We start from the raw sequence: 22,302 nt of genomic DNA on the forward strand, positions 1-22,302 counted from the left end.
GTGTCCTTCAGAAAGACAGAATGTTTCTTCAAGGATTTGATTTGTATAGCGAAAAGCACGTGAAAGGTTGGGAGCGAAACGGAGCAGAAACAGTCGGCGGGAGTATTTATTACAAATTTAGACAGGCTCTCATATGACTAAGATTTGGATTGCAGCCGTAACATGTCGGAGAAAAGCAATGCATTTAAATACTGATGCAGAATTTACCAGAAGGCAGACCAGATACACAGACCAAAAGCAATGAATTTGATAAAGAAGCAGCCAGATTGTTTTCCAGTACTCAGGTGAAAACAAACCTTCTTCGCCTTTTGGCTTGTAGCAAACTTTGAATACTGCACGGCAGTCGTTCTTCACCCAGGCCTTCTTTCCTTTATAGCCAAAGGATTTATTCTTCTTGCACTTGCCCTCAGACAGTTCTTTAGTTATCTTCATTGACTTGATTTTCTTGGCCTTGGAGAGAGATTTCTGGTCTTTCTCTTTGTTTTTGCTTTCAAGTTTTAAAGTTCTGCAGTTGCCTTTATCGCCTTCATCGCCTTCTTCCTCATCATCGTCTAAGAGAAAAGGTGAAAATAATATACTGCAGACGTCAGCGCCTAACTTACATACCCATTCTACGGCAATTTGCTAATGCATGCGTAGAAGTACCCGCTAATAGAATGTTTCCAAAAACCTGAGGTTCCATGACACTAGTTACAGACAGGAAAAGTATTGCTGCATCAAGCAATTATTAACTGTTATGTTAGAAAAACACCAACCCAGCCAATAAATGGCAAAAGAAAAGAAATTCCAAAAGTTAGGCAAAGATTTGCAACGATAGTATGGTTCTAGGAAAGAACATATTGAAGGGTATCCACAAGAAAGACATCATGTTTTTGTATTTTGGTTTTTTTGCGTAGTTTCCAAATTTATCCTTAAAATAATGTGAAACGTGGAGAGCAAAACGGAACGGAATCAGTCAGTTGGAGTAATTCATGAAACTCTGGTTTCGATTTGGATTGCAGCCGCAACAAACAAGGTAGAAAGCAACCCATTGAATTGCAGATAGAAATGTCACGAAAAGACGCACGAAATACACAGACCGGAAGTAGTGGTTTTGATAAGTATGCTGTAAAAATGTTTTCAAGAGCTCAAGGAAACACAAACCTTCGTCGCCTTTGCCGCCTTTTGGCTTGTAGCAAACTTTGAAAACTGCACGGCAGTTGTTCTTCACCCAGGCCTTCTTTCCTTTATAGCCAAATGATTTATTCTTCTTGCACTTGCCCCCTGATAGTTCTTTCGTTATCTTCATTGACTTGATTTTCTTGGCCTTGGAAAGAGATTTCTCGTCTTTTTCTTTGTTTTTGCTTTCAAGTTTTAAAGTTCTGCAGTTGCCTTTCTCGCCATCATCGCCCTCTTCCTCATCATCGTCTGAGTGAAGAGGTAAAAATAATATACTGCAGACGTCAGCATCTATTTTATATACCATTTTCTCCCTATTTTGATCAAGCTAATTTTCTGTAAACAATTACCTACAAGAAAAAATGTTTCCACATTATCCTACGGCAATAACATCAATTACTGACGGAAAAATTATTATCACTGTATTCAGTTACTGACTCAGTAAGAAATGAGAGAAATTCCAAAGGTAAGGCCAAGACTAATTCCGATTTTATTACGTTAGGAAAAAACACATGGGGTGTGTCCTTCAGAAAGACAGAATGTTTCTTCAAGGATTTGATTTGTATAGCGAAAAGCACGTGAAAGGTTGGGAGCGAAACGGAGCAGAAACAGTCGGCGGGAGTATTTATTACAAATTTAGACAGGCTCTCATATGACTAAGATTTGGATTGCAGCCGTAACATGTCGGAGAAAAGCAATGCATTTAAATACTGATGCAGAATTTACCAGAAGGCAGACCAGATACACAGACCAAAAGCAATGAATTTGATAAAGAAGCAGCCAGATTGTTTTCCAGTACTCAGGTGAAAACAAACCTTCTTCGCCTTTTGGCTTGTAGCAAACTTTGAATACTGCACGGCAGTCGTTCTTCACCCAGGCCTTCTTTCCTTTATAGCCAAAGGATTTATTCTTCTTGCACTTGCCCTCAGACAGTTCTTTAGTTATCTTCATTGACTTGATTTTCTTGGCCTTGGAGAGAGATTTCTGGTCTTTCTCTTTGTTTTTGCTTTCAAGTTTTAAAGTTCTGCAGTTGCCTTTATCGCCTTCATCGCCTTCTTCCTCATCATCGTCTAAGAGAAAAGGTGAAAATAATATACTGCAGACGTCAGCGCCTAACTTACATACCTATTCTACGGCAATTTGCTAATGCATGCGTAGAAGTACCCGCTAATAGAATGTTTCTAAAAACCTGAGGTTCCATGACACTAGTTACAGACAGGAAAAGTATTGCTGCATCAAGCAATTATTAACTGTTATGTTAGAAAAACACCAACCCAGCCAATAAATGGCAAAAGAAAAGAAATTCCAAAAGTTAGGCAAAGATTTGCAACGATAGTATGGTTCTAGGAAAGAACATATTGAAGGGTATCCACAAGAAAGACATCATGTTTTTGTATTTTGGTTTTTTTGCGTAGTTTCCAAATTTATCCTTAAAATAATGTGAAACGTGGAGAGCAAAACGGAACGGAATCAGTCAGTTGGAGTAATTCATGAAACTCTGGTTTCGATTTGGATTGCAGCCGCAACAAACAAGGTAGAAAGCAACCCATTGAATTGCAGATAGAAATGTCACGAAAAGACGCACGAAATACACAGACCGGAAGTAGTGGTTTTGATAAGTATGCTGTAAAAATGTTTTCAAGAGCTCAAGGAAACACAAACCTTCGTCGCCTTTGCCGCCTTTTGGCTTGTAGCAAACTTTGAAAACTGCACGGCAGTTGTTCTTCACCCAGGCCTTCTTTCCTTTATAGCCAAAGGATTTATTCTTCTTGCACTTGCCCCCTGATAGTTCTTTCGTTATCTTCATTGACTTGATTTTCTTGGCCTTGGAAAGAGATTTCTCGTCTTTTTCTTTGTTTTTGCTTTCAAGTTTTAAAGTTCTGCAGTTGCCTTTCTCGCCATCATCGCCCTCTTCCTCATCATCGTCTGAGTGAAGAGGTAAAAATAATATACTGCAGACGTCAGCATCTATTTTATATACCATTTTCTCCCTATTTTGATCAAGCTAATTTTCTGTAAACAATTACCTACAAGAAAAAATGTTTCCACATTATCCTACGGCAATAACATCAATTACTGACGGAAAAATTATTATCACTGTATTCAGTTACTGACTCAGTAAGAAATGAGAGAAATTCCAAAGGTAAGGCCAAGACTAATTCCGATTTTATGACGTTAGGAAAAAACACATGGGGTGTGTCCTTCAGAAAGACAGAATGTTTCTTCAAGGATTTGATTTGTATAGCGAAAAGCACGTGAAAGGTTGGGAGCGAAACGGAGCAGAAACAGTCGGCGGGAGTATTTATTACAAATTTAGACAGGCTCTCATATGACTAAGATTTGGATTGCAGCCGTAACATGTCGGAGAAAAGCAATGCATTTAAATACTGATGCAGAATTTACCAGAAGGCAGACCAGATACACAGACCAAAAGCAATGAATTTGATAAAGAAGCAGCCAGATTGTTTTCCAGTACTCAGGTGAAAACAAACCTTCTTCGCCTTTTGGCTTGTAGCAAACTTTGAATACTGCACGGCAGTCGTTCTTCACCCAGGCCTTCTTTCCTTTATAGCCAAAGGATTTATTCTTCTTGCACTTGCCCTCAGACAGTTCTTTAGTTATCTTCATTGACTTGATTTTCTTGGCCTTGGAGAGAGATTTCTGGTCTTTCTCTTTGTTTTTGCTTTCAAGTTTTAAAGTTCTGCAGTTGCCTTTATCGCCTTCATCGCCTTCTTCCTCATCGTCTAAGAGAAAAGGTGAAAATAATATACTGCAGACGTCAGCGCCTAACTTACATACCCATTCTACGGCAATTTGCTAATGCATGTGTAGAAGTACCCGCTAATAGAATGTTTCTAAAAACCTGAGGTTCCATGACACTAGTTACAGACGGGAAAAGTATTGCTGCATCAAGCAATTATTAACTGTTATGTTAGAAAAACACCAACCCAGCCAATAAATGGCAAAAGAAAAGAAATTCCAAAAGTTAGGCAAAGATTTGCAACGATAGTATGGCTCTAGGAAAGAACATATTGAAGGGTATCCACAAGAAAGACATCATGTTTTTGTATTTTGGTTTTTTTGCGTAGTTTCCAAATTTATCCTTAAAATAATGTGAAACGTGGAGAGCAAAACGGAACGGAATCAGTCAGTTGGAGTAATTCATGAAACTCTGGTTTCGATTTGGATTGCAGCCGCAACAAACAAGGTAGAAAGCAACCCATTGAATTGCAGATAGAAATGTCACGAAAAGACGCACGAAATACACAGACCGGAAGTAGTGGTTTTGATAAGTATGCTGTAAAAATGTTTTCAAGAGCTCAAGGAAACACAAACCTTCGTCGCCTTTGCCGCCTTTTGGCTTGTAGCAAACTTTGAAAACTGCACGGCAGTTGTTCTTCACCCAGGCCTTCTTTCCTTTATAGCCAAAGGATTTATTCTTCTTGCACTTGCCCCCTGATAGTTCTTTCGTTATCTTCATTGACTTGATTTTCTTGGCCTTGGAAAGAGATTTCTCGTCTTTTTCTTTGTTTTTGCTTTCAAGTTTTAAAGTTCTGCAGTTGCCTTTCTCGCCATCATCGCCCTCTTCCTCATCATCGTCTGAGTGAAGAGGTAAAAATAATATACTGCAGACGTCAGCATCTATTTTATATACCATTTTCTCCCTATTTTGATCAAGCTAATTTTCTGTAAACAATTACCTACAAGAAAAAATGTTTCCAAATTATCCTACGGCAATAACATCAATTACTGACGGAAAAATTATTATCACTGTATTCAGTTACTGACTCAGTAAGAAATGAGAGAAATTCCAAAGGTAAGGCCAAGACTAATTCCGATTGTATGACGTTAGGAAAGAACACAAGGGGTGTGTCCTTCAGAAAGACAGAATGTTTCTTCCAGGATTTGATTTGTATAGCGAAAAGCACGTGAAAGGTTGGGAGCGAAACGGAGCAGAAACAGTCGGCGGGAGTATTTATTACAAATTTAGACAGGCTCTCATATGACTAAGATTTGGATTGCAGCCGTAACATGTCGGAGAAAAGCAATGCATTTAAATACTGATGCAGAATTTACCAGAAGGCAGACCAGATATACAGACCAAAAGCAATGAATTTGATAAAGAAGCAGCCAGATTGTTTTCCAGTACTCAGGTGAAAACAAACCTTCTTCGCCTTTTGGCTTGTAGCAAACTTTGAATACTGCACGGCAGTCGTTCTTCACCCAGGCCTTCTTTCCTTTATAGCCAAAGGATTTATTCTTCTTGCACTTGCCCTCAGACAGTTCTTTAGTTATCTTCATTGACTTGATTTTCTTGGCCTTGGAGAGAGACTTCTGGTCTTTCTCTTTGTTTTTGCTTTCAAGTTTTAAAGTTCTGCAGTTGCCTTTATCGCCTTCATCGCCTTCTTCCTCATCATCGTCTAAGAGAAAAGGTGAAAATAATATACTGCAGACGTCAGCGCCTAACTTACATACCTATTCTACGGCAATTTGCTAATGCATGCGTAGAAGTACCCGCTAATAGAATGTTTCCAAAAACCTGAGGTTCCATGACACTAGTTACAGACAGGAAAAGTATTGCTGCATCAAGCAATTATTAACTGTTATGTTAGAAAAACACCAACCCAGCCAATAAATGGCAAAAGAAAAGAAATTCCAAAAGTTAGGCAAAGATTTGCAACGATAGTATGGTTCTAGGAAAGAACATATTGAAGGGTATCCACAAGAAAGACATCATGTTTTTGTATTTTGGTTTTTTTGCGTAGTTTCCAAATTTATCCTTAAAATAATGTGAAACGTGGAGAGCAAAACGGAACGGAATCAGTCAGTTGGAGTAATTCATGAAACTCTGGTTTCGATTTGGATTGCAGCCGCAACAAACAAGGTAGAAAGCAACCCATTGAATTGCAGATAGAAATGTCACGAAAAGACGCACGAAATACACAGACCGGAAGTAGTGGTTTTGATAAGTATGCTGTAAAAATGTTTTCAAGAGCTCAAGGAAATCCAAACCTTCGTCGCCTTTGCTGCCTTTTGGCTTGTAGCAAACTTTGAAAACTGCACGGCAGTTGTTCTTCACCCAGGCCTTCTTTCCTTTATAGCCAAAGGATTTATTCTTCTTGCACTTGCCCCCTGATAGTTCTTTCGTTATCTTCATTGACTTGATTTTCTTGGCCTTGGAAAGAGATTTCTCGTCTTTTTCTTTGTTTTTGCTTTCAAGTTTTAAAGTTCTGCAGTTGCCTTTCTCGCCATCATCGCCCTCTTCCTCATCATCGTCTGAGTGAAGAGGTAAAAATAATATACTGCAGACGTCAGCATCTATTTTATATACCATTTTCTCCCTATTTTGATCAAGCTAATTTTCTGTAAACAATTACCTACAAGAAAAAATGTTTCCACATTATCCTACGGCAATAACATCAATTACTGACGGAAAAATTATTATCACTGTATTCAGTTACTGACTCAGTAAGAAATGAGAGAAATTCCAAAGGTAAGGCCAAGACTAATTCCGATTTTATGACGTTAGGAAAAAACACATGGGGTGTGTCCTTCAGAAAGACAGAATGTTTCTTCCAGGATTTGATTTGTATAGCGAAAAGCACGTGAAAGGTTGGGAGCGAAACGGAGCAGAAACAGTCGGCGGGAGTATTTATTACAAATTTAGACAGGCTCTCATATGACTAAGATTTGGATTGCAGCCGTAACATGTCGGAGAAAAGCAATGCATTTAAATACTGATGCAGAATTTACCAGAAGGCAGACCAGATACACAGACCAAAAGCAATGAATTTGATAAAGAAGCAGCCAGATTGTTTTCCAGTACTCAGGTGAAAACAAACCTTCTTCGCCTTTTGGCTTGTAGCAAACTTTGAATACTGCACGGCAGTCGTTCTTCACCCAGGCCTTCTTTCCTTTATAGCCAAAGGATTTATTCTTCTTGCACTTGCCCTCAGACAGTTCTTTAGTTATCTTCATTGACTTGATTTTCTTGGCCTTGGAGAGAGATTTCTGGTCTTTCTCTTTGTTTTTGCTTTCAAGTTTTAAAGTTCTGCAGTTGCCTTTATCGCCTTCATCGCCTTCTTCCTCATCATCGTCTAAGAGAAAAGGTGAAAATAATATACTGCAGACGTCAGCGCCTAACTTACATACCCATTCTACGGCAATTTGCTAATGCATGCGTAGAAGTACCCGCTAATAGAATGTTTCCAAAAACCTGAGGTTCCATGACACTAGTTACAGACAGGAAAAGTATTGCTGCATCAAGCAATTATTAACTGTTATGTTAGAAAAACACCAACCCAGCCAATAAATGGCAAAAGAAAAGAAATTCCAAAAGTTAGGCAAAGATTTGCAACGATAGTATGGCTCTAGGAAAGAACATATTGAAGGGTATCCACAAGAAAGACATCATGTTTTTGTATTTTGGTTTTTTTGTGTAGTTTCCAAATTTATCCTTAAAATAATGTGAAACGTGGAGAGCAAAACGGAACGGAATCAGTCAGTTGGAGTAATTCATGAAACTTTGGTTTCGATTTGGATTGCAGCCGCAACACACAAGGTAGAAAGCAACCCATTGAATGGCTGATAGAAATGTCACGAAAACAACGCACGAAATACACAGACCGGAAGTAGTGGTTTTGATAAGTATGCTGTAAAAATGTTTTCAAGAGCTCAAGGAAACACAAACCTTCGTCGCCTTTGCCGCCTTTTGGCTTGTAGCAAACTTTGAAAACTGCACGGCAGTTGTTCTTCACCCAGGCCTTCCTTCCTTTATAGCCAAAGGATTTATTCTTTTTGCACTTGCGATTTGACAGCTCTTTCGTTATCTTCATTGACTTGATTTTCTTGGCCTTGGAAAGAGATTTCTCGTCTTTTTCTTTGTTTTTGCTTTCAAGTTTTAAAGTTCTGCAGTTGCCTTTCTCGCCATCATCGCCCTCTTCCTCATCATCGTCTGAGTGAAGAGGTAAAAATAATATACTGCAGACGTCAGCATCTATTTTATATACCATTTTCTCCCTATTTTGATCAAGCTAATTTTCTGTAAACAATTACCTACAAGAAAAAATGTTTCCACATTATCCTACGGCAATAACATCAATTACTGACGGAAAAATTATTATCACTGTATTCAGTTACTGACTCAGTAAGAAATGAGAGAAATTCCAAAGGTAAGGCCAAGACTAATTCCGATTTTATGACGTTAGGAAAAAACACATGGGGTGTGTCCTTCAGAAAGACAGAATGTTTCTTCAAGGATTTGATTTGTATAGCGAAAAGCACGTGAAAGGTTGGGAGCGAAACGGAGCAGAAACAGTCGGCGGGAGTATTTATTACAAATTTAGACAGGCTCTCATATGACTAAGATTTGGATTGCAGCCGTAACATGTCGGAGAAAAGCAATGCATTTAAATACTGATGCAGAATTTACCAGAAGGCAGACCAGATACACAGACCAAAAGCAATGAATTTGATAAAGAAGCAGCCAGATTGTTTTCCAGTACTCAGGTGAAAACAAACCTTCTTCGCCTTTTGGCTTGTAGCAAACTTTGAATACTGCACGGCAGTCGTTCTTCACCCAGGCCTTCTTTCCTTTATAGCCAAAGGATTTATTCTTCTTGCACTTGCCCTCAGACAGTTCTTTAGTTATCTTCATTGACTTGATTTTCTTGGCCTTGGAGAGAGATTTCTGGTCTTTCTCTTTGTTTTTGCTTTCAAGTTTTAAAGTTCTGCAGTTGCCTTTATCGCCTTCATCGCCTTCTTCCTCATCATCGTCTAAGAGAAAAGGTGAAAATAATATACTGCAGACGTCAGCGCCTAACTTACATACCCATTCTACGGCAATTTGCTAATGCATGCGTAGAAGTACCCGCTAATAGAATGTTTCCAAAAACCTGAGGTTCCATGACACTAGTTACAGACAGGAAAAGTATTGCTGCATCAAGCAATTATTAACTGTTATGTTAGAAAAACACCAACCCAGCCAATAAATGGCAAAAGAAAAGAAATTCCAAAAGTTAGGCAAAGATTTGCAACGATAGTATGGTTCTAGGAAAGAACATATTGAAGGGTATCCACAAGAAAGACATCATGTTTTTGTATTTTGGTTTTTTTGTGTAGTTTCCAAATTTATCCTTAAAATAATGTGAAACGTGGAGAGCAAAACGGAACGGAATCAGTCAGTTGGAGTAATTCATGAAACTCTGGTTTCGATTTGGATTGCAGCCGCAACAAACAAGGTAGAAAGCAACCCATTGAATTGCAGATAGAAATGTCACGAAAACAACGCACGAAATACACAGACCGGAAGTAGTGGTTTTGATAAGTATGCTGTAAAATTGTTTTCAAGAGCTCAAGGAAACACAAACCTTCGTCGCCTCTGCCGCCTTTTGGCTTGTAGCAAACTTTGAAAACTGCACGGCAGTTGTTCTTCACCCAGGCCTTCCTTCCTTTATAGCCAAAGGATTTATTCTTTTTGCACTTGCGATTTGACAGCTCTTTCGTTATCTTCATTGACTTGATTTTCTTGGCCTTGGAAAGAGATTTCTCGTCTTTCTTTTTCTGTTTGCTTTCTAGTTTTAACTTTCTGCAGTTGCCTTTACCGCTTTCTTCTTCTTCCTCATCATCTTCTGAAAAAAAAAACATTAAAAGAATACACTGCAGACATCAGCACCTAACTTACAAACCCAATTCACGGAATTTTTCTCAAACGAATACATGTAAAAATAGAAATGTTTCCAAAAAATTGGAAGGGTAGGAAACCAGTTACCGACCGTAAAACTACTGTTTGAGTAAACAATTTCTGACTTGACCAGAAAAAACAACAACAACAAAAATGACCACGAAAGTAAATAGGACTGAAGTTCCAAATGTTATGTCTAGATTGATACCGATTGAATGACGTAAGGAAAAATCAGATAGTGGGTGCCTTCAGAAAGGCAGAATGTTTTTCGAACTTTTCCATTTTTATCCCTTAAAGTATGTGGAATGAAGGGAGGAAAAAAGTAGCAGAATCAGTCAGTGGGAGAAGTTCTTGAAACTCCGGAGTGGCACATAAATGAATCAGATTTGGAATGCAAGCGCAACAAACGAGGTAGGAGGACACCTATTGAAAACCTCACAAAAATGTCAAGAGAAGGTAGACGACATAAACAAACCAGAAAGTAATAACTTTGATAAGTTGAAAGCAAGATTGTTTTCCAGTTCTCAAGTGAAAACAAACCTTCATCGCCTTTTGGCTTGTAGCAAACTTTGAATACTGCACGGCAGTCGTTCTTCACCCAGGCCTTCTTTCCTTTATAGCCAAAGGATTTATTCTTCTTGCACTTGCCCCCTGATAGTTCTTTCGTTATCTTCATTGACTTGATTTTCTTGGCCTTGGAAAGAGATTTCTCGTCTTTTTCTTTGTTTTTGCTTTCAAGTTTTAAAGTTCTGCAGTTGCCTTTCTCGCCATCATCGCCCTCTTCCTCATCATCGTCTGAGTGAAGAGGTAAAAATAATATACTGCAGACGTCAGCATCTATTTTATATACCATTTTCTCCCTATTTTGATCAAGCTAATTTTCTGTAAACAATTACCTACAAGAAAAAATGTTTCCAAATTATCCTACGGCAATAACATCAATTACTGACGGAAAAATTATTATCACTGTATTCAGTTACTGACTCAGTAAGAAATGAGAGAAATTCCAAAGGTAAGGCCAAGACTAATTCCGATTGTATGACGTTAGGAAAAAACACATGGGGTGTGTCCTTCAGAAAGACAGAATGTTTCTTCAAGGATTTGATTTGTATAGCGAAAAGCACGTGAAAGGTTGGGAGCGAAACGGAGCAGAAACAGTCGGCGGGAGTATTTATTACAAATTTAGACAGGCTCTCATATGACTAAGATTTGGATTGCAGCCGTAACATGGAGAAAAGCAATGCATTTAAATACTGATGCAGAATTTACCAGAAGGCAGACCAGATACACAGTCCAAAAGCAATGAATTTGATAAAGCAGCAGCCAGATTGTTTTCCAGTACTCAGGTGAAAACAAACCTTCTTCGCCTTTCTGGTCTTTCTCTTTGTTTTTGCTTTCAAGTTTTAAACTTCTGCAGTTGCCTTTATCGCCTTCTTCATCATTAATCTCTGAGAGAAAATGTCAAAATAATATTCTGCACACGTAACTACCCAATCTACATATCTATTTCAGGGCATTTTGCTCAATCTAATGTTCGAAGAGAATTACCCTTCATAAAGAATGTTTCCAAAATATCTAACGGCAATGACAACTATTACAGATTTAGAATTAATTGTCACAGCATGCAGGTACAGACTCAGCAAGGAAAAGACAACCAAACACGCCGTTAATGTCAAGAGAATAGGAATTAAAAAGGCAAGGCCAAACTGATACAGATTGTATGACGTTAAGAAAGATCACATGGAGTGTGTCCTCCACCAAGACAGTATGGTCCTTCAAGGTTTTCATTTGTATCGCAAATAATATGTGAAACGCAGGGAGCAAAACAGAGCAGAATCAGCCGTTTGGAGTATTTCTTGAAACTTTGGATAGGCACTCAAAATGTTTCGATTTGGATTGTAGCCGGAATTAGCACCATTAAAATACGAGAAAAGTATTCACCGCAAAACAGACAAGATACACTGACCGAAAGTAAATGTTTTGATATGTAAGCTTCTAAATGGTTTTCAAGGACTCAATTGAAAACAAACCTTCGTCGCCTTTGCCGCCTTTTGGCTTGTAGCAAACTTTGAATACTGCACGGCAGTTGTTCTTCACCCAAGCTTGCCTCCCTCTATAGCCAAAGGATTTATTCTTTTTGCACTTGCCCTTTGACAGATCTTTCGTTAGCCTCATTGACCTGATTTTTTTGGCCTTTGAAAGGGATTTCTGGTCTTTCTGTTTGTTTCTGCTTTCAAGTTTAAATGTTTTGCAGTTGTCATTATCGTCTTCGTCTTCATCATCATCTTCTGAAAAATAAATGTACATAAATATACTGCAGACGTCAGTATTTAAATTACTTACCCATTTCACGTCATTTTGCTCAATCTAATACAAGAAATACCTTCAAATGCGAATGTTACTTAAAAATATATTGAACAGCAATGACACTCGGCAAAGTAAAGCAAGACCAAATATGTCAATAGGACAAGAATTTTAAAAAATTGTCCATGACTGCTAACCAGTATATGACGATAAAAACTAGAATTAGGTGTCTTCTAGGAAGCCTGTAGGTTATTGCTAGTTATCCATATTTCCCCCCACTCCCCCACCCCCATCCCCATCGTCAAAAAAAGTTTGTGAAATGCAATGGGTGGGATCGAATAAGATTCAAACAGTTGAAGTATTTCTGAAAACTTTTGATAGGCAGTCAAATAATTCGGATCAATACGCAGTAATTACGAAGAAAAGTAGAAAGTCTTGCATAGAAAGAGTGACGCAAAAGTCTAATATTAGAGTGCAGACAATATGCATAAACGGGAAGTAGTGATTTCTTGTCTTTTTATTTTTTGTTTTCAAGTTTTCAAGTTTTACAGTTGTCTTCATCACCTTTTTCCTCATCAATGTCTGAAAGAAAAGGTCAAAATGATATATTGCAGACGTATTGACCCCATTTACAAAGCCATTTTATGGCATTTTGTTCAATCTAATGTTCGACGAAGAGAATTACCCTTCATAAAGAAAGTTTTAAAAAAAGAGCGCCAATGACAACAATTACAGATACAAATTTATAGTAACAGAATGAAGGTATTGACTGTGCGAAGAAAAAACAACAACAACCAAAGAGGCCATTAATGTCAAGAGAATAGGAATTGCTAAGGCAAGGCCAAACTGATACAGACTGTACGACGTTAAGAAAGAACACATGGAGTGTGTCCACCAGAGAGACAGTATGCTTCTTCAAAGTTTTCATTTGTATTGCAAAAAGTATGTGAAACGTAGGGATCAAAACAGAGCACAATCAGCCGTTTGGAGTATTTCTTGAAACTTTGGATAGGCACTCAAAAGGTTTCGATTTGGATTGCAGCCGGAATAAGCAATGTAGAAAGCCATCCATTGAAATACGGGGAAAAAATTCACGGGAAAGCAGGCGAGGTACACAGACCGAAAGTAAATATTTTGATAAGTTAGCTTCTAAATGGTTTTCAAGAACTCAATTGAAAACAAACCTTCGTCGCCTTTGCCGCCTTTTGGCTTGTAGCAAACTTTGAAAACTGCACGGCAGTTGTTCTTCACCCAAGCTTTTCTTCCTTTATAGCCAAAGGATTTATTCTTTTTGCACTTGCCCTTTGACAGATCTTTCGTTAGCCTCATTGACCTGATTTTCTTGGCTTTTGAAAGAGATTTCTGGTCTTTCTGTTTGTTTCTACTTTCAAGTTTAAATGTTTTGCAGTTGTCATTATCGTCTTCGTCTTCATCATCATCTTCTGAAAAATAAATGTAAATAAATATACTGCAGACGTAAGTACTTAAATTACTTACCCATTTCACGTCATTTTGCTCAATCTAATACAAGAAATACCTTCAAATGCGAATGTTATTAAAAAAATATATTGAACAGCAATGACACTCGGCAAAGTAAAGCAAGACCAAATATGTCAATAGGACAAGAATTTTAAAAAATTGTCCATGACTGCTAACGAGTATGTTGTTAGCGATCCAGTGCTAACGAGTATATGACGATAAAAACTAGAATTAGGTGTCTTCTAGGAAGCCTGTAGGTTATTGCTAGATATCCATATCCCCCCCCACCCCCACCCCCATCCCCATCGTCAAAAAAAGTTTGTGAAATGCAATGGATGGGATCGAAGAAAATTCAGTCAGTTGAAGTATTTCTGAAAACTTTTGATAGGCAGTCAAATAATTCAGATCAATACGCAGTAATTACGAAGAAAAGTAGAAAGTCTTGCATAGAAAGAGTGACGCAAAAGTCTAATATTAGAGTGCAGACAGAACGCATAAACGGGAAGTAGTGATTTCTGGGTTTTTTATTTTTTGTTTTCAAGTTTTCAAGTTTTACAGTTGCCTTCATCACCTTTTTCCTCATCAATGTCTGAGAGAAAAGGTCAAAATGATATATTGCAGACGTATTGACCCCATTTACAAAGCCATTTTATGGCATTTTGTTCAATCTAATGTTCGACGAAGAGAATTACCCTTCATAAAGAAAGTTTAAAAAAAGAGCGCCAATGACAACAATTACAGATACAAATTTATAGTAACAGAATGAAGGTATTGACTGTGCGAAGAAAAAACAACAACAACCAAAGAGGCCATTAATGTCAAGAGAATAGGAATTGCTAAGGCAAGGCCAAACTGATACAGACTGTACGACGTTAAGAAAGAACACATGGAGTGTGTCCACCAGAGAGACAGTATGCTTCTTCAAAGTTTTCATTTGTATTGCAAAAAGAATGTGAAACGTAGGGATCAAAACAGAGCACAATCAGCCGTTTGGAGTATTTCTTGAAACTTTGGATAGGCACTCAAAAGGTTTCGATTTGGATTGCAGCCGGAACAAGCAACGTAGAAAGCCATCCATTGAAATATGGGAAAAAAATTCACGGGAAAGCAGGCGAGGTACACAGACCGAAAGTAAATATTTTGATAAGTTAGCTTCTAAATGGTTTTCAAGAACTCAATTGAAAACAAACCTTCGTCGCCTTTGCCGCCTTTTGGCTTGTAGCAAACTTTGAAAACTGCACGGCAGTTGTTCTTCACCCAGGCCTTCCTTCCTTTATAGCCAAAGGATTTATTCTTTTTGCACTTGCCCTTTGACAGATCTTTCGTTATCTTCATTGATTTGATTTTCTTGGTCTTTGAAAGAGATTTCTGGTCTTTCTGTTTGTTTCTGCTTTCAAGTTTAAATGTTTTGCAGTTGTCATTATCGTCTTCGTCTTCCTCATCATCTTCTGGAAAATAAATGTAAATAAATATACTGCAGACGTAAGTACTTAAATTACTTACCCATTTCACGTCATTTTGCTCAAGCTAATACAAGAACTACCTTCCAATGCGAATATTTCAAGAAAAAAAATATTGAACAGCAGGGACACCGATTGCAGACGGAAAATTCACTGCCACAGTAAAACGCTTACTGACTTGACAAAGTCAAACAAGACGAAAAGTGAACATAGGACAAAATTAAAAAATAATTGGGGATGACTGCTAACGAGTATATGGCGATAAAAACTACTAGTAGATGTCTATTAGGTAGACTGTAGGTTATTGCTAGTTTTCTATATTACCCCTCCCCCTTTCCCCAAATCTACAAGTCAAAGGTGTGTGAAATGCAATAGGCAGAAAGAAGAAGATTCAGTCAGTTGAAGTATTTCTTAAAACTTTTGATAGGCCGTATAATAATTCAGATTCAAACCGCACTCATTACGCTGAGAAAAGTAGAAAGTATTGCATAGAAAAAGTGATGCAAAATCCTTCGAGTGCAAACAACATGCACAAACGTGAAGTAGTGACTTTAGTAAAGTGGTTGCTATATATTTCCAAAGGACTCCAGTGAAAACAAACCTTCACTGCCTTTTGGCTTGAAGCATACCCTGAATACTGCCTGGCAGTTGTCCTTCACCCAGGCGTTCCTTCCTTTAAAGCCACAGGATTTATCCTTACTGCACATGCCCTGTAACAGTTCTTGCGTTATCTTCATAAACCTGATTTTTTTTTTTTGCATTTAAAGAGTTATCTGCTTTTTCAAGTTTTTATTTTCTGCAGCTGTCTTTATCGCATTGTTCCTCATCATGGTCTGAGACAAAACGTAAAAGAAAAGGCTGCAGACATCAGCATCTGACTTACATAATACCCTTTTTACGGAATTTTTCTTATTCGAATACATGCTAAGATAAAAATATGTCCTATAAATGGGAAGGAAATAAAACCAGTTACGAAGGGAAAATTATTATTTGAGTAAACAATGTCTAACTTGACAAAATAACAACAGCAACAACAACAACAACAACGACAATAACAACAAAAACAACAAGGGAGGCGATGGCCCTGGCGAAGAGCATGCTCTTCGGGGCTCCAAACATTTCGAACGGATAGGCTACCACACACACACACACACACACACACACACACACAACAACAACAACAACAACAACAACAACAACAACAACAACAACAACAACAACAAAACAGACCACAAAGGTCCACAGGGCAGAAGTTCAAAATATTAGGTCAAGATTGATACCAATTGCAAGACGTTAGGAAAAAAACAGGTAGTGGATGTCCTTCAGAAAGGCAGGATGTGTTTCTAGAAATTTTTCATTTTCATCAATAAAAGTATGTGAAATGAAGGGAGCAAAAAAGTTGCAGAATCCGTCAGTCGGAGAGGTTCTTGAAATTGTTTAGAGGCACTCAAATAAATCAGGTTTAAAATGCAACAGCAACAAGCAAAGTACCCAAGCAACCTATTGAAATCCTGATACAAATAATAATCAGGAGGCAGACGGCATAAACCAACCAGAACTGATCACTTTGATCTGTTAAATGTGACATTTTTTCAAGGACTCAGTTAAAACCCTTATTCGTCGCCTTTTGCCTTGTAATGAACTTCAAATACAGCACGCCGTTGTTCTTCACCCAGGCCTTCATTCCTTTACAGACAAAGGACTTTCCCTTATTGTACTTGCCCCATGATAGTTCTTTCGTTAACTTCATTGACTTGATTTTCTTCGCATTAGAAAGAGATTACTGGTCTTTCTCTTTATTTTTGCTTTCAAGTTTTAAAGTTCTGCAATTGTCTTCATAGCCTTCTTTCTCAACAAAGTCTGAGAGAAAAGGTCAAAATAACATATGGCAGACGTTATGACCCAGTTTACATACCCATTTCATGGCATTTTTGCTCAATCTAAAGTTCGACGAAAAAAATTACCCTTCATAAAGAATGTTTCCAAAATATCGAACTTCAATGACAACAATTAAATATTTAAAAATTATAATCACAGTATGAAGGTACTGACTGCGAAATAAAAGAACAACAACAAAAACCAAACAGGCCGTTAATGTCAAGAGAATAGGAATTACAAAGGCAAGGCCAAACTGATACAGACTGTACGACGTTAAGAAAGAACACATTGAGTGTGTCTTTCAGAAAGACGGTATGGTTCTTCAAGATTTCAATTGTATCGCAAAAGTATGTGAAACGTAGGGAGCAAAACAGAGTAGAATCAGCCGTTTGGAGTAATTCTTGACACAGTGGATAGGCACTCAAAAGGTTTCGATTCGGATTGCAGCCGGAATAAGCAAGGTAGTAAGCTATCCATTGAAATACGAGAAAAAAATTCATGGGAAAGCAGACGTGGTACACAGACCGAAAGTAAATATTTTGATAAGTAAGTAAGCGTCTTAATGGTTTTCAAGGACTCAATTGAAAACAAACCTCCGTCGCCTTTGCCGCCTTTTGGCTTGTAGCAAACTTTGAAAACTGCACGGCAGTTGTTCTTCACCCAAGCGTTTCTTCCTTTATAGCCAAAGGATTTATTCTTTTTGCACTTGCGATTTGACAGCTCTTTTGTTATCTTCATTGACTTGATTTTCTTGGCCTTTGAAAGAGATTTCTGGTCTTTCTGTTTGTTTCTGCTTTCAAGTTTAAATGTTTTGCAGTTGTCATTATCGTCTTCGTCTTCCTCATCATCTTCTGGGGGGAAAAATGTAAATAAATATACTGCAGATGTCAGTACTTAAATTACTTACCCATTTCACGTCATTTTGCTCAAGCTAATACACGCCAAGAAATATCTTCAAATGCGAACGTTTAAAAAAATAATAATATTGGACAGCAGGGACACGGATTGCAGACAATCCCCCCCCCCCCCCCCCCCCAATCTGAAAAAAGTACTTGAAATGCAATGGACGTAACGAAGAATATTCAGTCAGTTAAAGTATTTCTTTAAACTTTTGATAGGCTGTCAAATAATTCAGACTAATACCGGAGTCATTACGAAGAAAAGTAGAAAGTATTGCGTAGAAAAAGTGAAGCAAAAGTCATTACAGTATAGACAATATGCACAGGTGTACAGTAGTGACTTTAATACTGGTTGCTATATATATCCGAAGGACTCAAGGGAAAAGAAATCTTTAACGTTTTTTGGCTTGTAGCAAACACCAAATACTGCCTGGCAGTTGTCCTTCACCCAGGTTTTCCTTTCTTTAAAGCCACAGGATTTATCCTTATTGCACATGCCCTGTGACAGTTCTTTGATTATTTTCACAGACATTATTTTCTTGGCATTTGAAAGAGTTTTCTAGCCTTTCTCTAAGCTTTGACTTTCAAGTTTTAATTTTCTACACTTGTTTTTATCGCATTCTCCCTCGTCATTATGTGAGACAAAAAGTAAAAGAAAAGGCTGCAGACATCAGCATCTGATTTACATACCATTTTTACGGAATTTTTCTTATTCGAATACATGCTAAGATAAAAATGTGTCCTAAAAATCGGAAGGAAATATAACCAGTTACGGAAGGGAAAATTATTATTTGGGTGAACAATGTCTAATTTGACAAAATTACAACAACAACAACAACAACAACAACAACAACAACAACAAACAAAACAGACCCCAAAGGTCCACAGGGCAAAAGTTCAAAATATTAGGCCAAGATTGATACCAATTGCATGACGTCAGGAAAAAACCCAGATAGTGGGTGTCCTTCAGAAAGACAGAATGTGTTTTTAGAAGTTTTTCATTTTCATCTATAAAAGTATGTGAAATGAAGGGAGCAAACAAGTTGCAGAATCCGTCAGTAGGAGAGGTTCTTGAAATTATTTAGAGGCACTCAAATAAATCAGGTTTCAAATGCAACAGCAACAAGCAAAGTACCCAAGCAATCTATTGAAATCCTGATACAAATAATAATCAGGAAGCAGACGGCATACACCAACCAGAACTGATCACTTTGATCTGTTAAATGTGACATTTTTTCAAGGACTCAGTTAAAACCCTTATTCGTCGCCTTTTGCCTTGTAATGAACTTCAAATACAGCACGCCGTTGTTCTTCACCCAGGCCTTCCTTCCTTTATAGCCAAAGGACTTCCACTTATTGGACTTGCCCCATGATAGTTCTTTTGTTAACTTCATTGACTTGATTTTCTTCGCATTAGAAAGAGATTACTGGTCTTTCTCTTCATTTTTGCTTTCAAGTTTTAAAGTTCTGCAATTGCCTTCATAGCCTTCTTTCTCAACAGGGTCTGAGAGAAAAGGTCAAAATGACATATTGCAGACGTTATGACCCAGTTTACATACCCATTTCATGGCATTTTGCTCAATCTAATGTAAGATGAAAAAAATACCCTTCATTAAGAATGTTTAACAAATATTGAACTTCAATGACAACAATTAAATTTTTAAAATATTATAATCACAGTATGAAAAAAAAAGAACAACAAAAACCAAACAGGTCGTTAATGTCAAGAGAATAGGAATTACAAAGGCACGGCCAAACTGATGCCGACTGTACGACGTTAAGAAAGAACACATTGAGTGTGTCTTTCAGAAAGACGGTATGGTTCTTCAAGATTTCAATTGTATCGCAAAAGTATGTGAAACGTAGGGAGCAAAACAGAGCAGAATCAGCCGTTTGGAGTATTTCTTGACACAGTGGATAGGCACTCAAAAGGTTTCGATTTGGATTGCCACCGGATTAAGCAAGGAAGAAAGCTATCCATTGAAATAGGAGAAAACAATTCACGGGAAAGCAGACGAGGTACACAGACCAAAAGTGAATATTTTGATATGTAAGCTTATAAATGGTTTTCAAGAACTCAATTGAAAACAAACCTTCGTCGCCTTTGCCGCCTTTTGGCTTGTAGCAAACTTTGAAAACTGCACGGCAGTTGTTCTTCACCCAGGCCTTCCTTCCTTTATATCCAAAGGATTTATTCTTTTTGCACTTGCGATTTGACAGCTCTTTCGTAATCTTCATTGACTTGATTTTCTTGGTCTTTGAAAGAGATTTCTGGTCTTTCTGTTTGTTTCTGCTTTCAAGTTTAAATGTTTTGCAGTTGTTATTATCGCCTTCATCTTCCTCATCATCTTCTGGAAAATAAATGTAAATAAATATACTGCAGACGTCAGTACTTAAATTACTTACCCATTTCACGGCATTTTACTCAAGCTAATACACGCCAAGAACTACCTTCCAATGCAAATGTTTCTAAAAAAACATATTGGACAGCAATGACACCGATTGCAGACGGAAAATTCACTGCCACAGTAAACACTTACTGACTCGGAAAGGTAAAGCAAGACCAAGAATGTCAATAGGACAAAAATTTTAAAAATTTGGCCAGGATTGCTTACGAGTACATGACGATAAAAACTAGTAGTAGATGTCTTTTAGGAAAACTGTAGGTTATTGCTAGTTTTCTAGTTTATCTACCCCCCCCCCCCCCCAATCTACAAAAAAAAGTAAGTGAAATGCAATGGGTAGATCGAAGAAGATGCAGTCAGTTGAAGTATTCCTTAAATCTTTTGATAGGCAGTCAAATAATTCAGATTAATAACGCAGTCATTAGGAAGAAAAGTAGAAAGTATTGCATAGAAAGAGCGGTGCAAAAGTCATCAGAGTACAGAAGATATGCACAAACGTGAAGAAGTGAATTCAAAACAGTGGTTGCTATATATTTCCGAAGAACTCAAATGAAAATAAACCTTCACCGTCTTTTGGCTTGTACCAAACCCTGAATACTGCCAGGCATTTGTCTTTCATCCATGCGTTCCTTCCTTTAAAGCCAAAAGATTTACCCGTATTGCACATGCCTGTGACAGTTCTTAAGTTTTCTTTATAGACCTGATTTTCTTGGCATTTGAAAGAGTTTTCTGACCTTTCTCTTCCTTTTTACATTCGAGTTTTAATTTTCTACAGTTAGCTTTATCGCATTGTTCCTCATCATGGTCTGAGACAAAACGTAAAAGAAAAGGCTGAGACAAGACATCAGCATCTGACTTACATACCCTTTTCATGGAATTTTTCTTATTCCAATACATGCTAAGATAAGAATGTGTCCTAAAAATCGGAAGGGAATAAAACCAGTTATGGAAAGGAACATTATTATTTGAGTAAACAATGTCTAACTTAACAAAATTGCAACAACAACAACAACAACAACAACTACAACAACAACAACAACAACAACAACAACAACAACAACAACAACAACAACAACAACAACAACAACAGACCACGACGGTCCACAAGGCAGAAGTTCTAAATATTAGGCCAAAATTGATACCAATTGCATAACGTTAGGAAAAAACAAATAGTGGATGTCCTTCAGAAAGGCAGAATATGTTTTGAGAAGTTTTTCATTTTCATCTATAAAAGTATGTGAAATGAAGGGATGAAATGAAGGGAGCAAACAAGTAGCAGAATCCGTCAGTCGGAGAAGGTCTTGAAATTGTTTAGAGGCACTCAAATAAATCACCTTTAAAAAGCAACCGCAACAAGCAAAGAACAAAGCAACCTATTGAAATCGTGATACAAAAATAATCCGAAGGCAGACGCCACAAACAAACCAGAACTGATAATTTTGATCAGTTATATGCGACATTGTTTTCAAGCACTCAAGTGAAAATAAACCTTCGTCGCCTTGTACCTTTTAGCAAGCTTCAAATACTGCACTGCAGTTGTTCTTCACCCAAACCTTCCTTCCTTTATAGACAAAGGAATTTCCCTTATTGCACTTGCCTCATGATAGTTCTTTTGTTAATTTCAGCTATAAATGCCAAGAGGACAGAAATTCCAAATGTTTGGCAAAGATTGGAAACGACAGTATGACGTAAGGAAAGAATAATGGCGGGTGTCCACCAGAAATACATCATGATTTTTCAAGTTTTTCACTTCTATCCCTAAAGGTATGTCGAAAGAAAAAAATAACAGAATTAATAAGTCGGAGTATTTCTTGAAATCTTCGATAGGCACACAAATGGTTTAGATTTGGATTGCAGCCGCAACAAGCAAAGTAGAAAGCAGCACACGTACTGAAATACGGATACAAATTTCACAAGGAGGCAGACGAGAAAGAGAGACCAGAGGTAATGACTTTGATAAGTTAGCTGCTCTATTGTTGTCAAGGACTCATTTAAAAACAAACCTTTGCCGCCATTGCCGCCATTGCCGCCATTGC

General features: G+C 37.7%; 2 protein-coding genes across 2 annotated transcripts in view; both read right to left on the reverse strand.

Moving 5' to 3' along the window:
- Positions 1 to 497: 497 nt before the first annotated feature.
- On the reverse strand, positions 498 to 3,911 carry LOC118477722 (lectin ADEL-like). The gene is made up of 5 exons (XM_035969919.1): positions 3,651 to 3,911; positions 2,821 to 3,084; positions 1,974 to 2,228; positions 1,211 to 1,407; positions 498 to 551 (listed from the first exon to the last, which is right to left on the reverse strand). Exons 1-5 carry the CDS (start codon positions 3,784 to 3,786, stop codon positions 498 to 500), a joined length of 906 nt encoding a protein of 301 aa, XP_035825812.1. The 5' UTR covers positions 3,787 to 3,911.
- A 386-nt stretch (positions 3,912 to 4,297) lies between these two features.
- Positions 4,298 to 22,302, reverse strand: part of LOC106011821 — a 48,080-nt gene continuing 30,075 nt past the window's right edge. Inside the window, exons 10-16 of the mRNA XM_035969920.1 lie at positions 9,528 to 9,788; positions 8,788 to 8,934; positions 7,967 to 8,113; positions 7,110 to 7,256; positions 6,239 to 6,435; positions 5,325 to 5,634; positions 4,298 to 4,758 (exon numbers count right to left, since the gene is read on the reverse strand). Of these exons, the coding sequence (XP_035825813.1) occupies positions 4,307 to 4,758; positions 5,325 to 5,634; positions 6,239 to 6,435; positions 7,110 to 7,256; positions 7,967 to 8,113; positions 8,788 to 8,934; positions 9,528 to 9,788 (1,661 nt within the window). The 3' untranslated portion in view covers positions 4,298 to 4,306. The remainder of the gene's footprint in view (positions 4,759 to 5,324; positions 5,635 to 6,238; positions 6,436 to 7,109; positions 7,257 to 7,966; positions 8,114 to 8,787; positions 8,935 to 9,527; positions 9,789 to 22,302) is intronic.

This window comes from Aplysia californica, unplaced genomic scaffold, assembly GCF_000002075.1.
Source record: "Aplysia californica isolate F4 #8 unplaced genomic scaffold, AplCal3.0 scaffold00195, whole genome shotgun sequence".
In the NCBI taxonomy this organism is placed as follows: Eukaryota; Metazoa; Mollusca; class Gastropoda; order Aplysiida; family Aplysiidae; genus Aplysia; species Aplysia californica.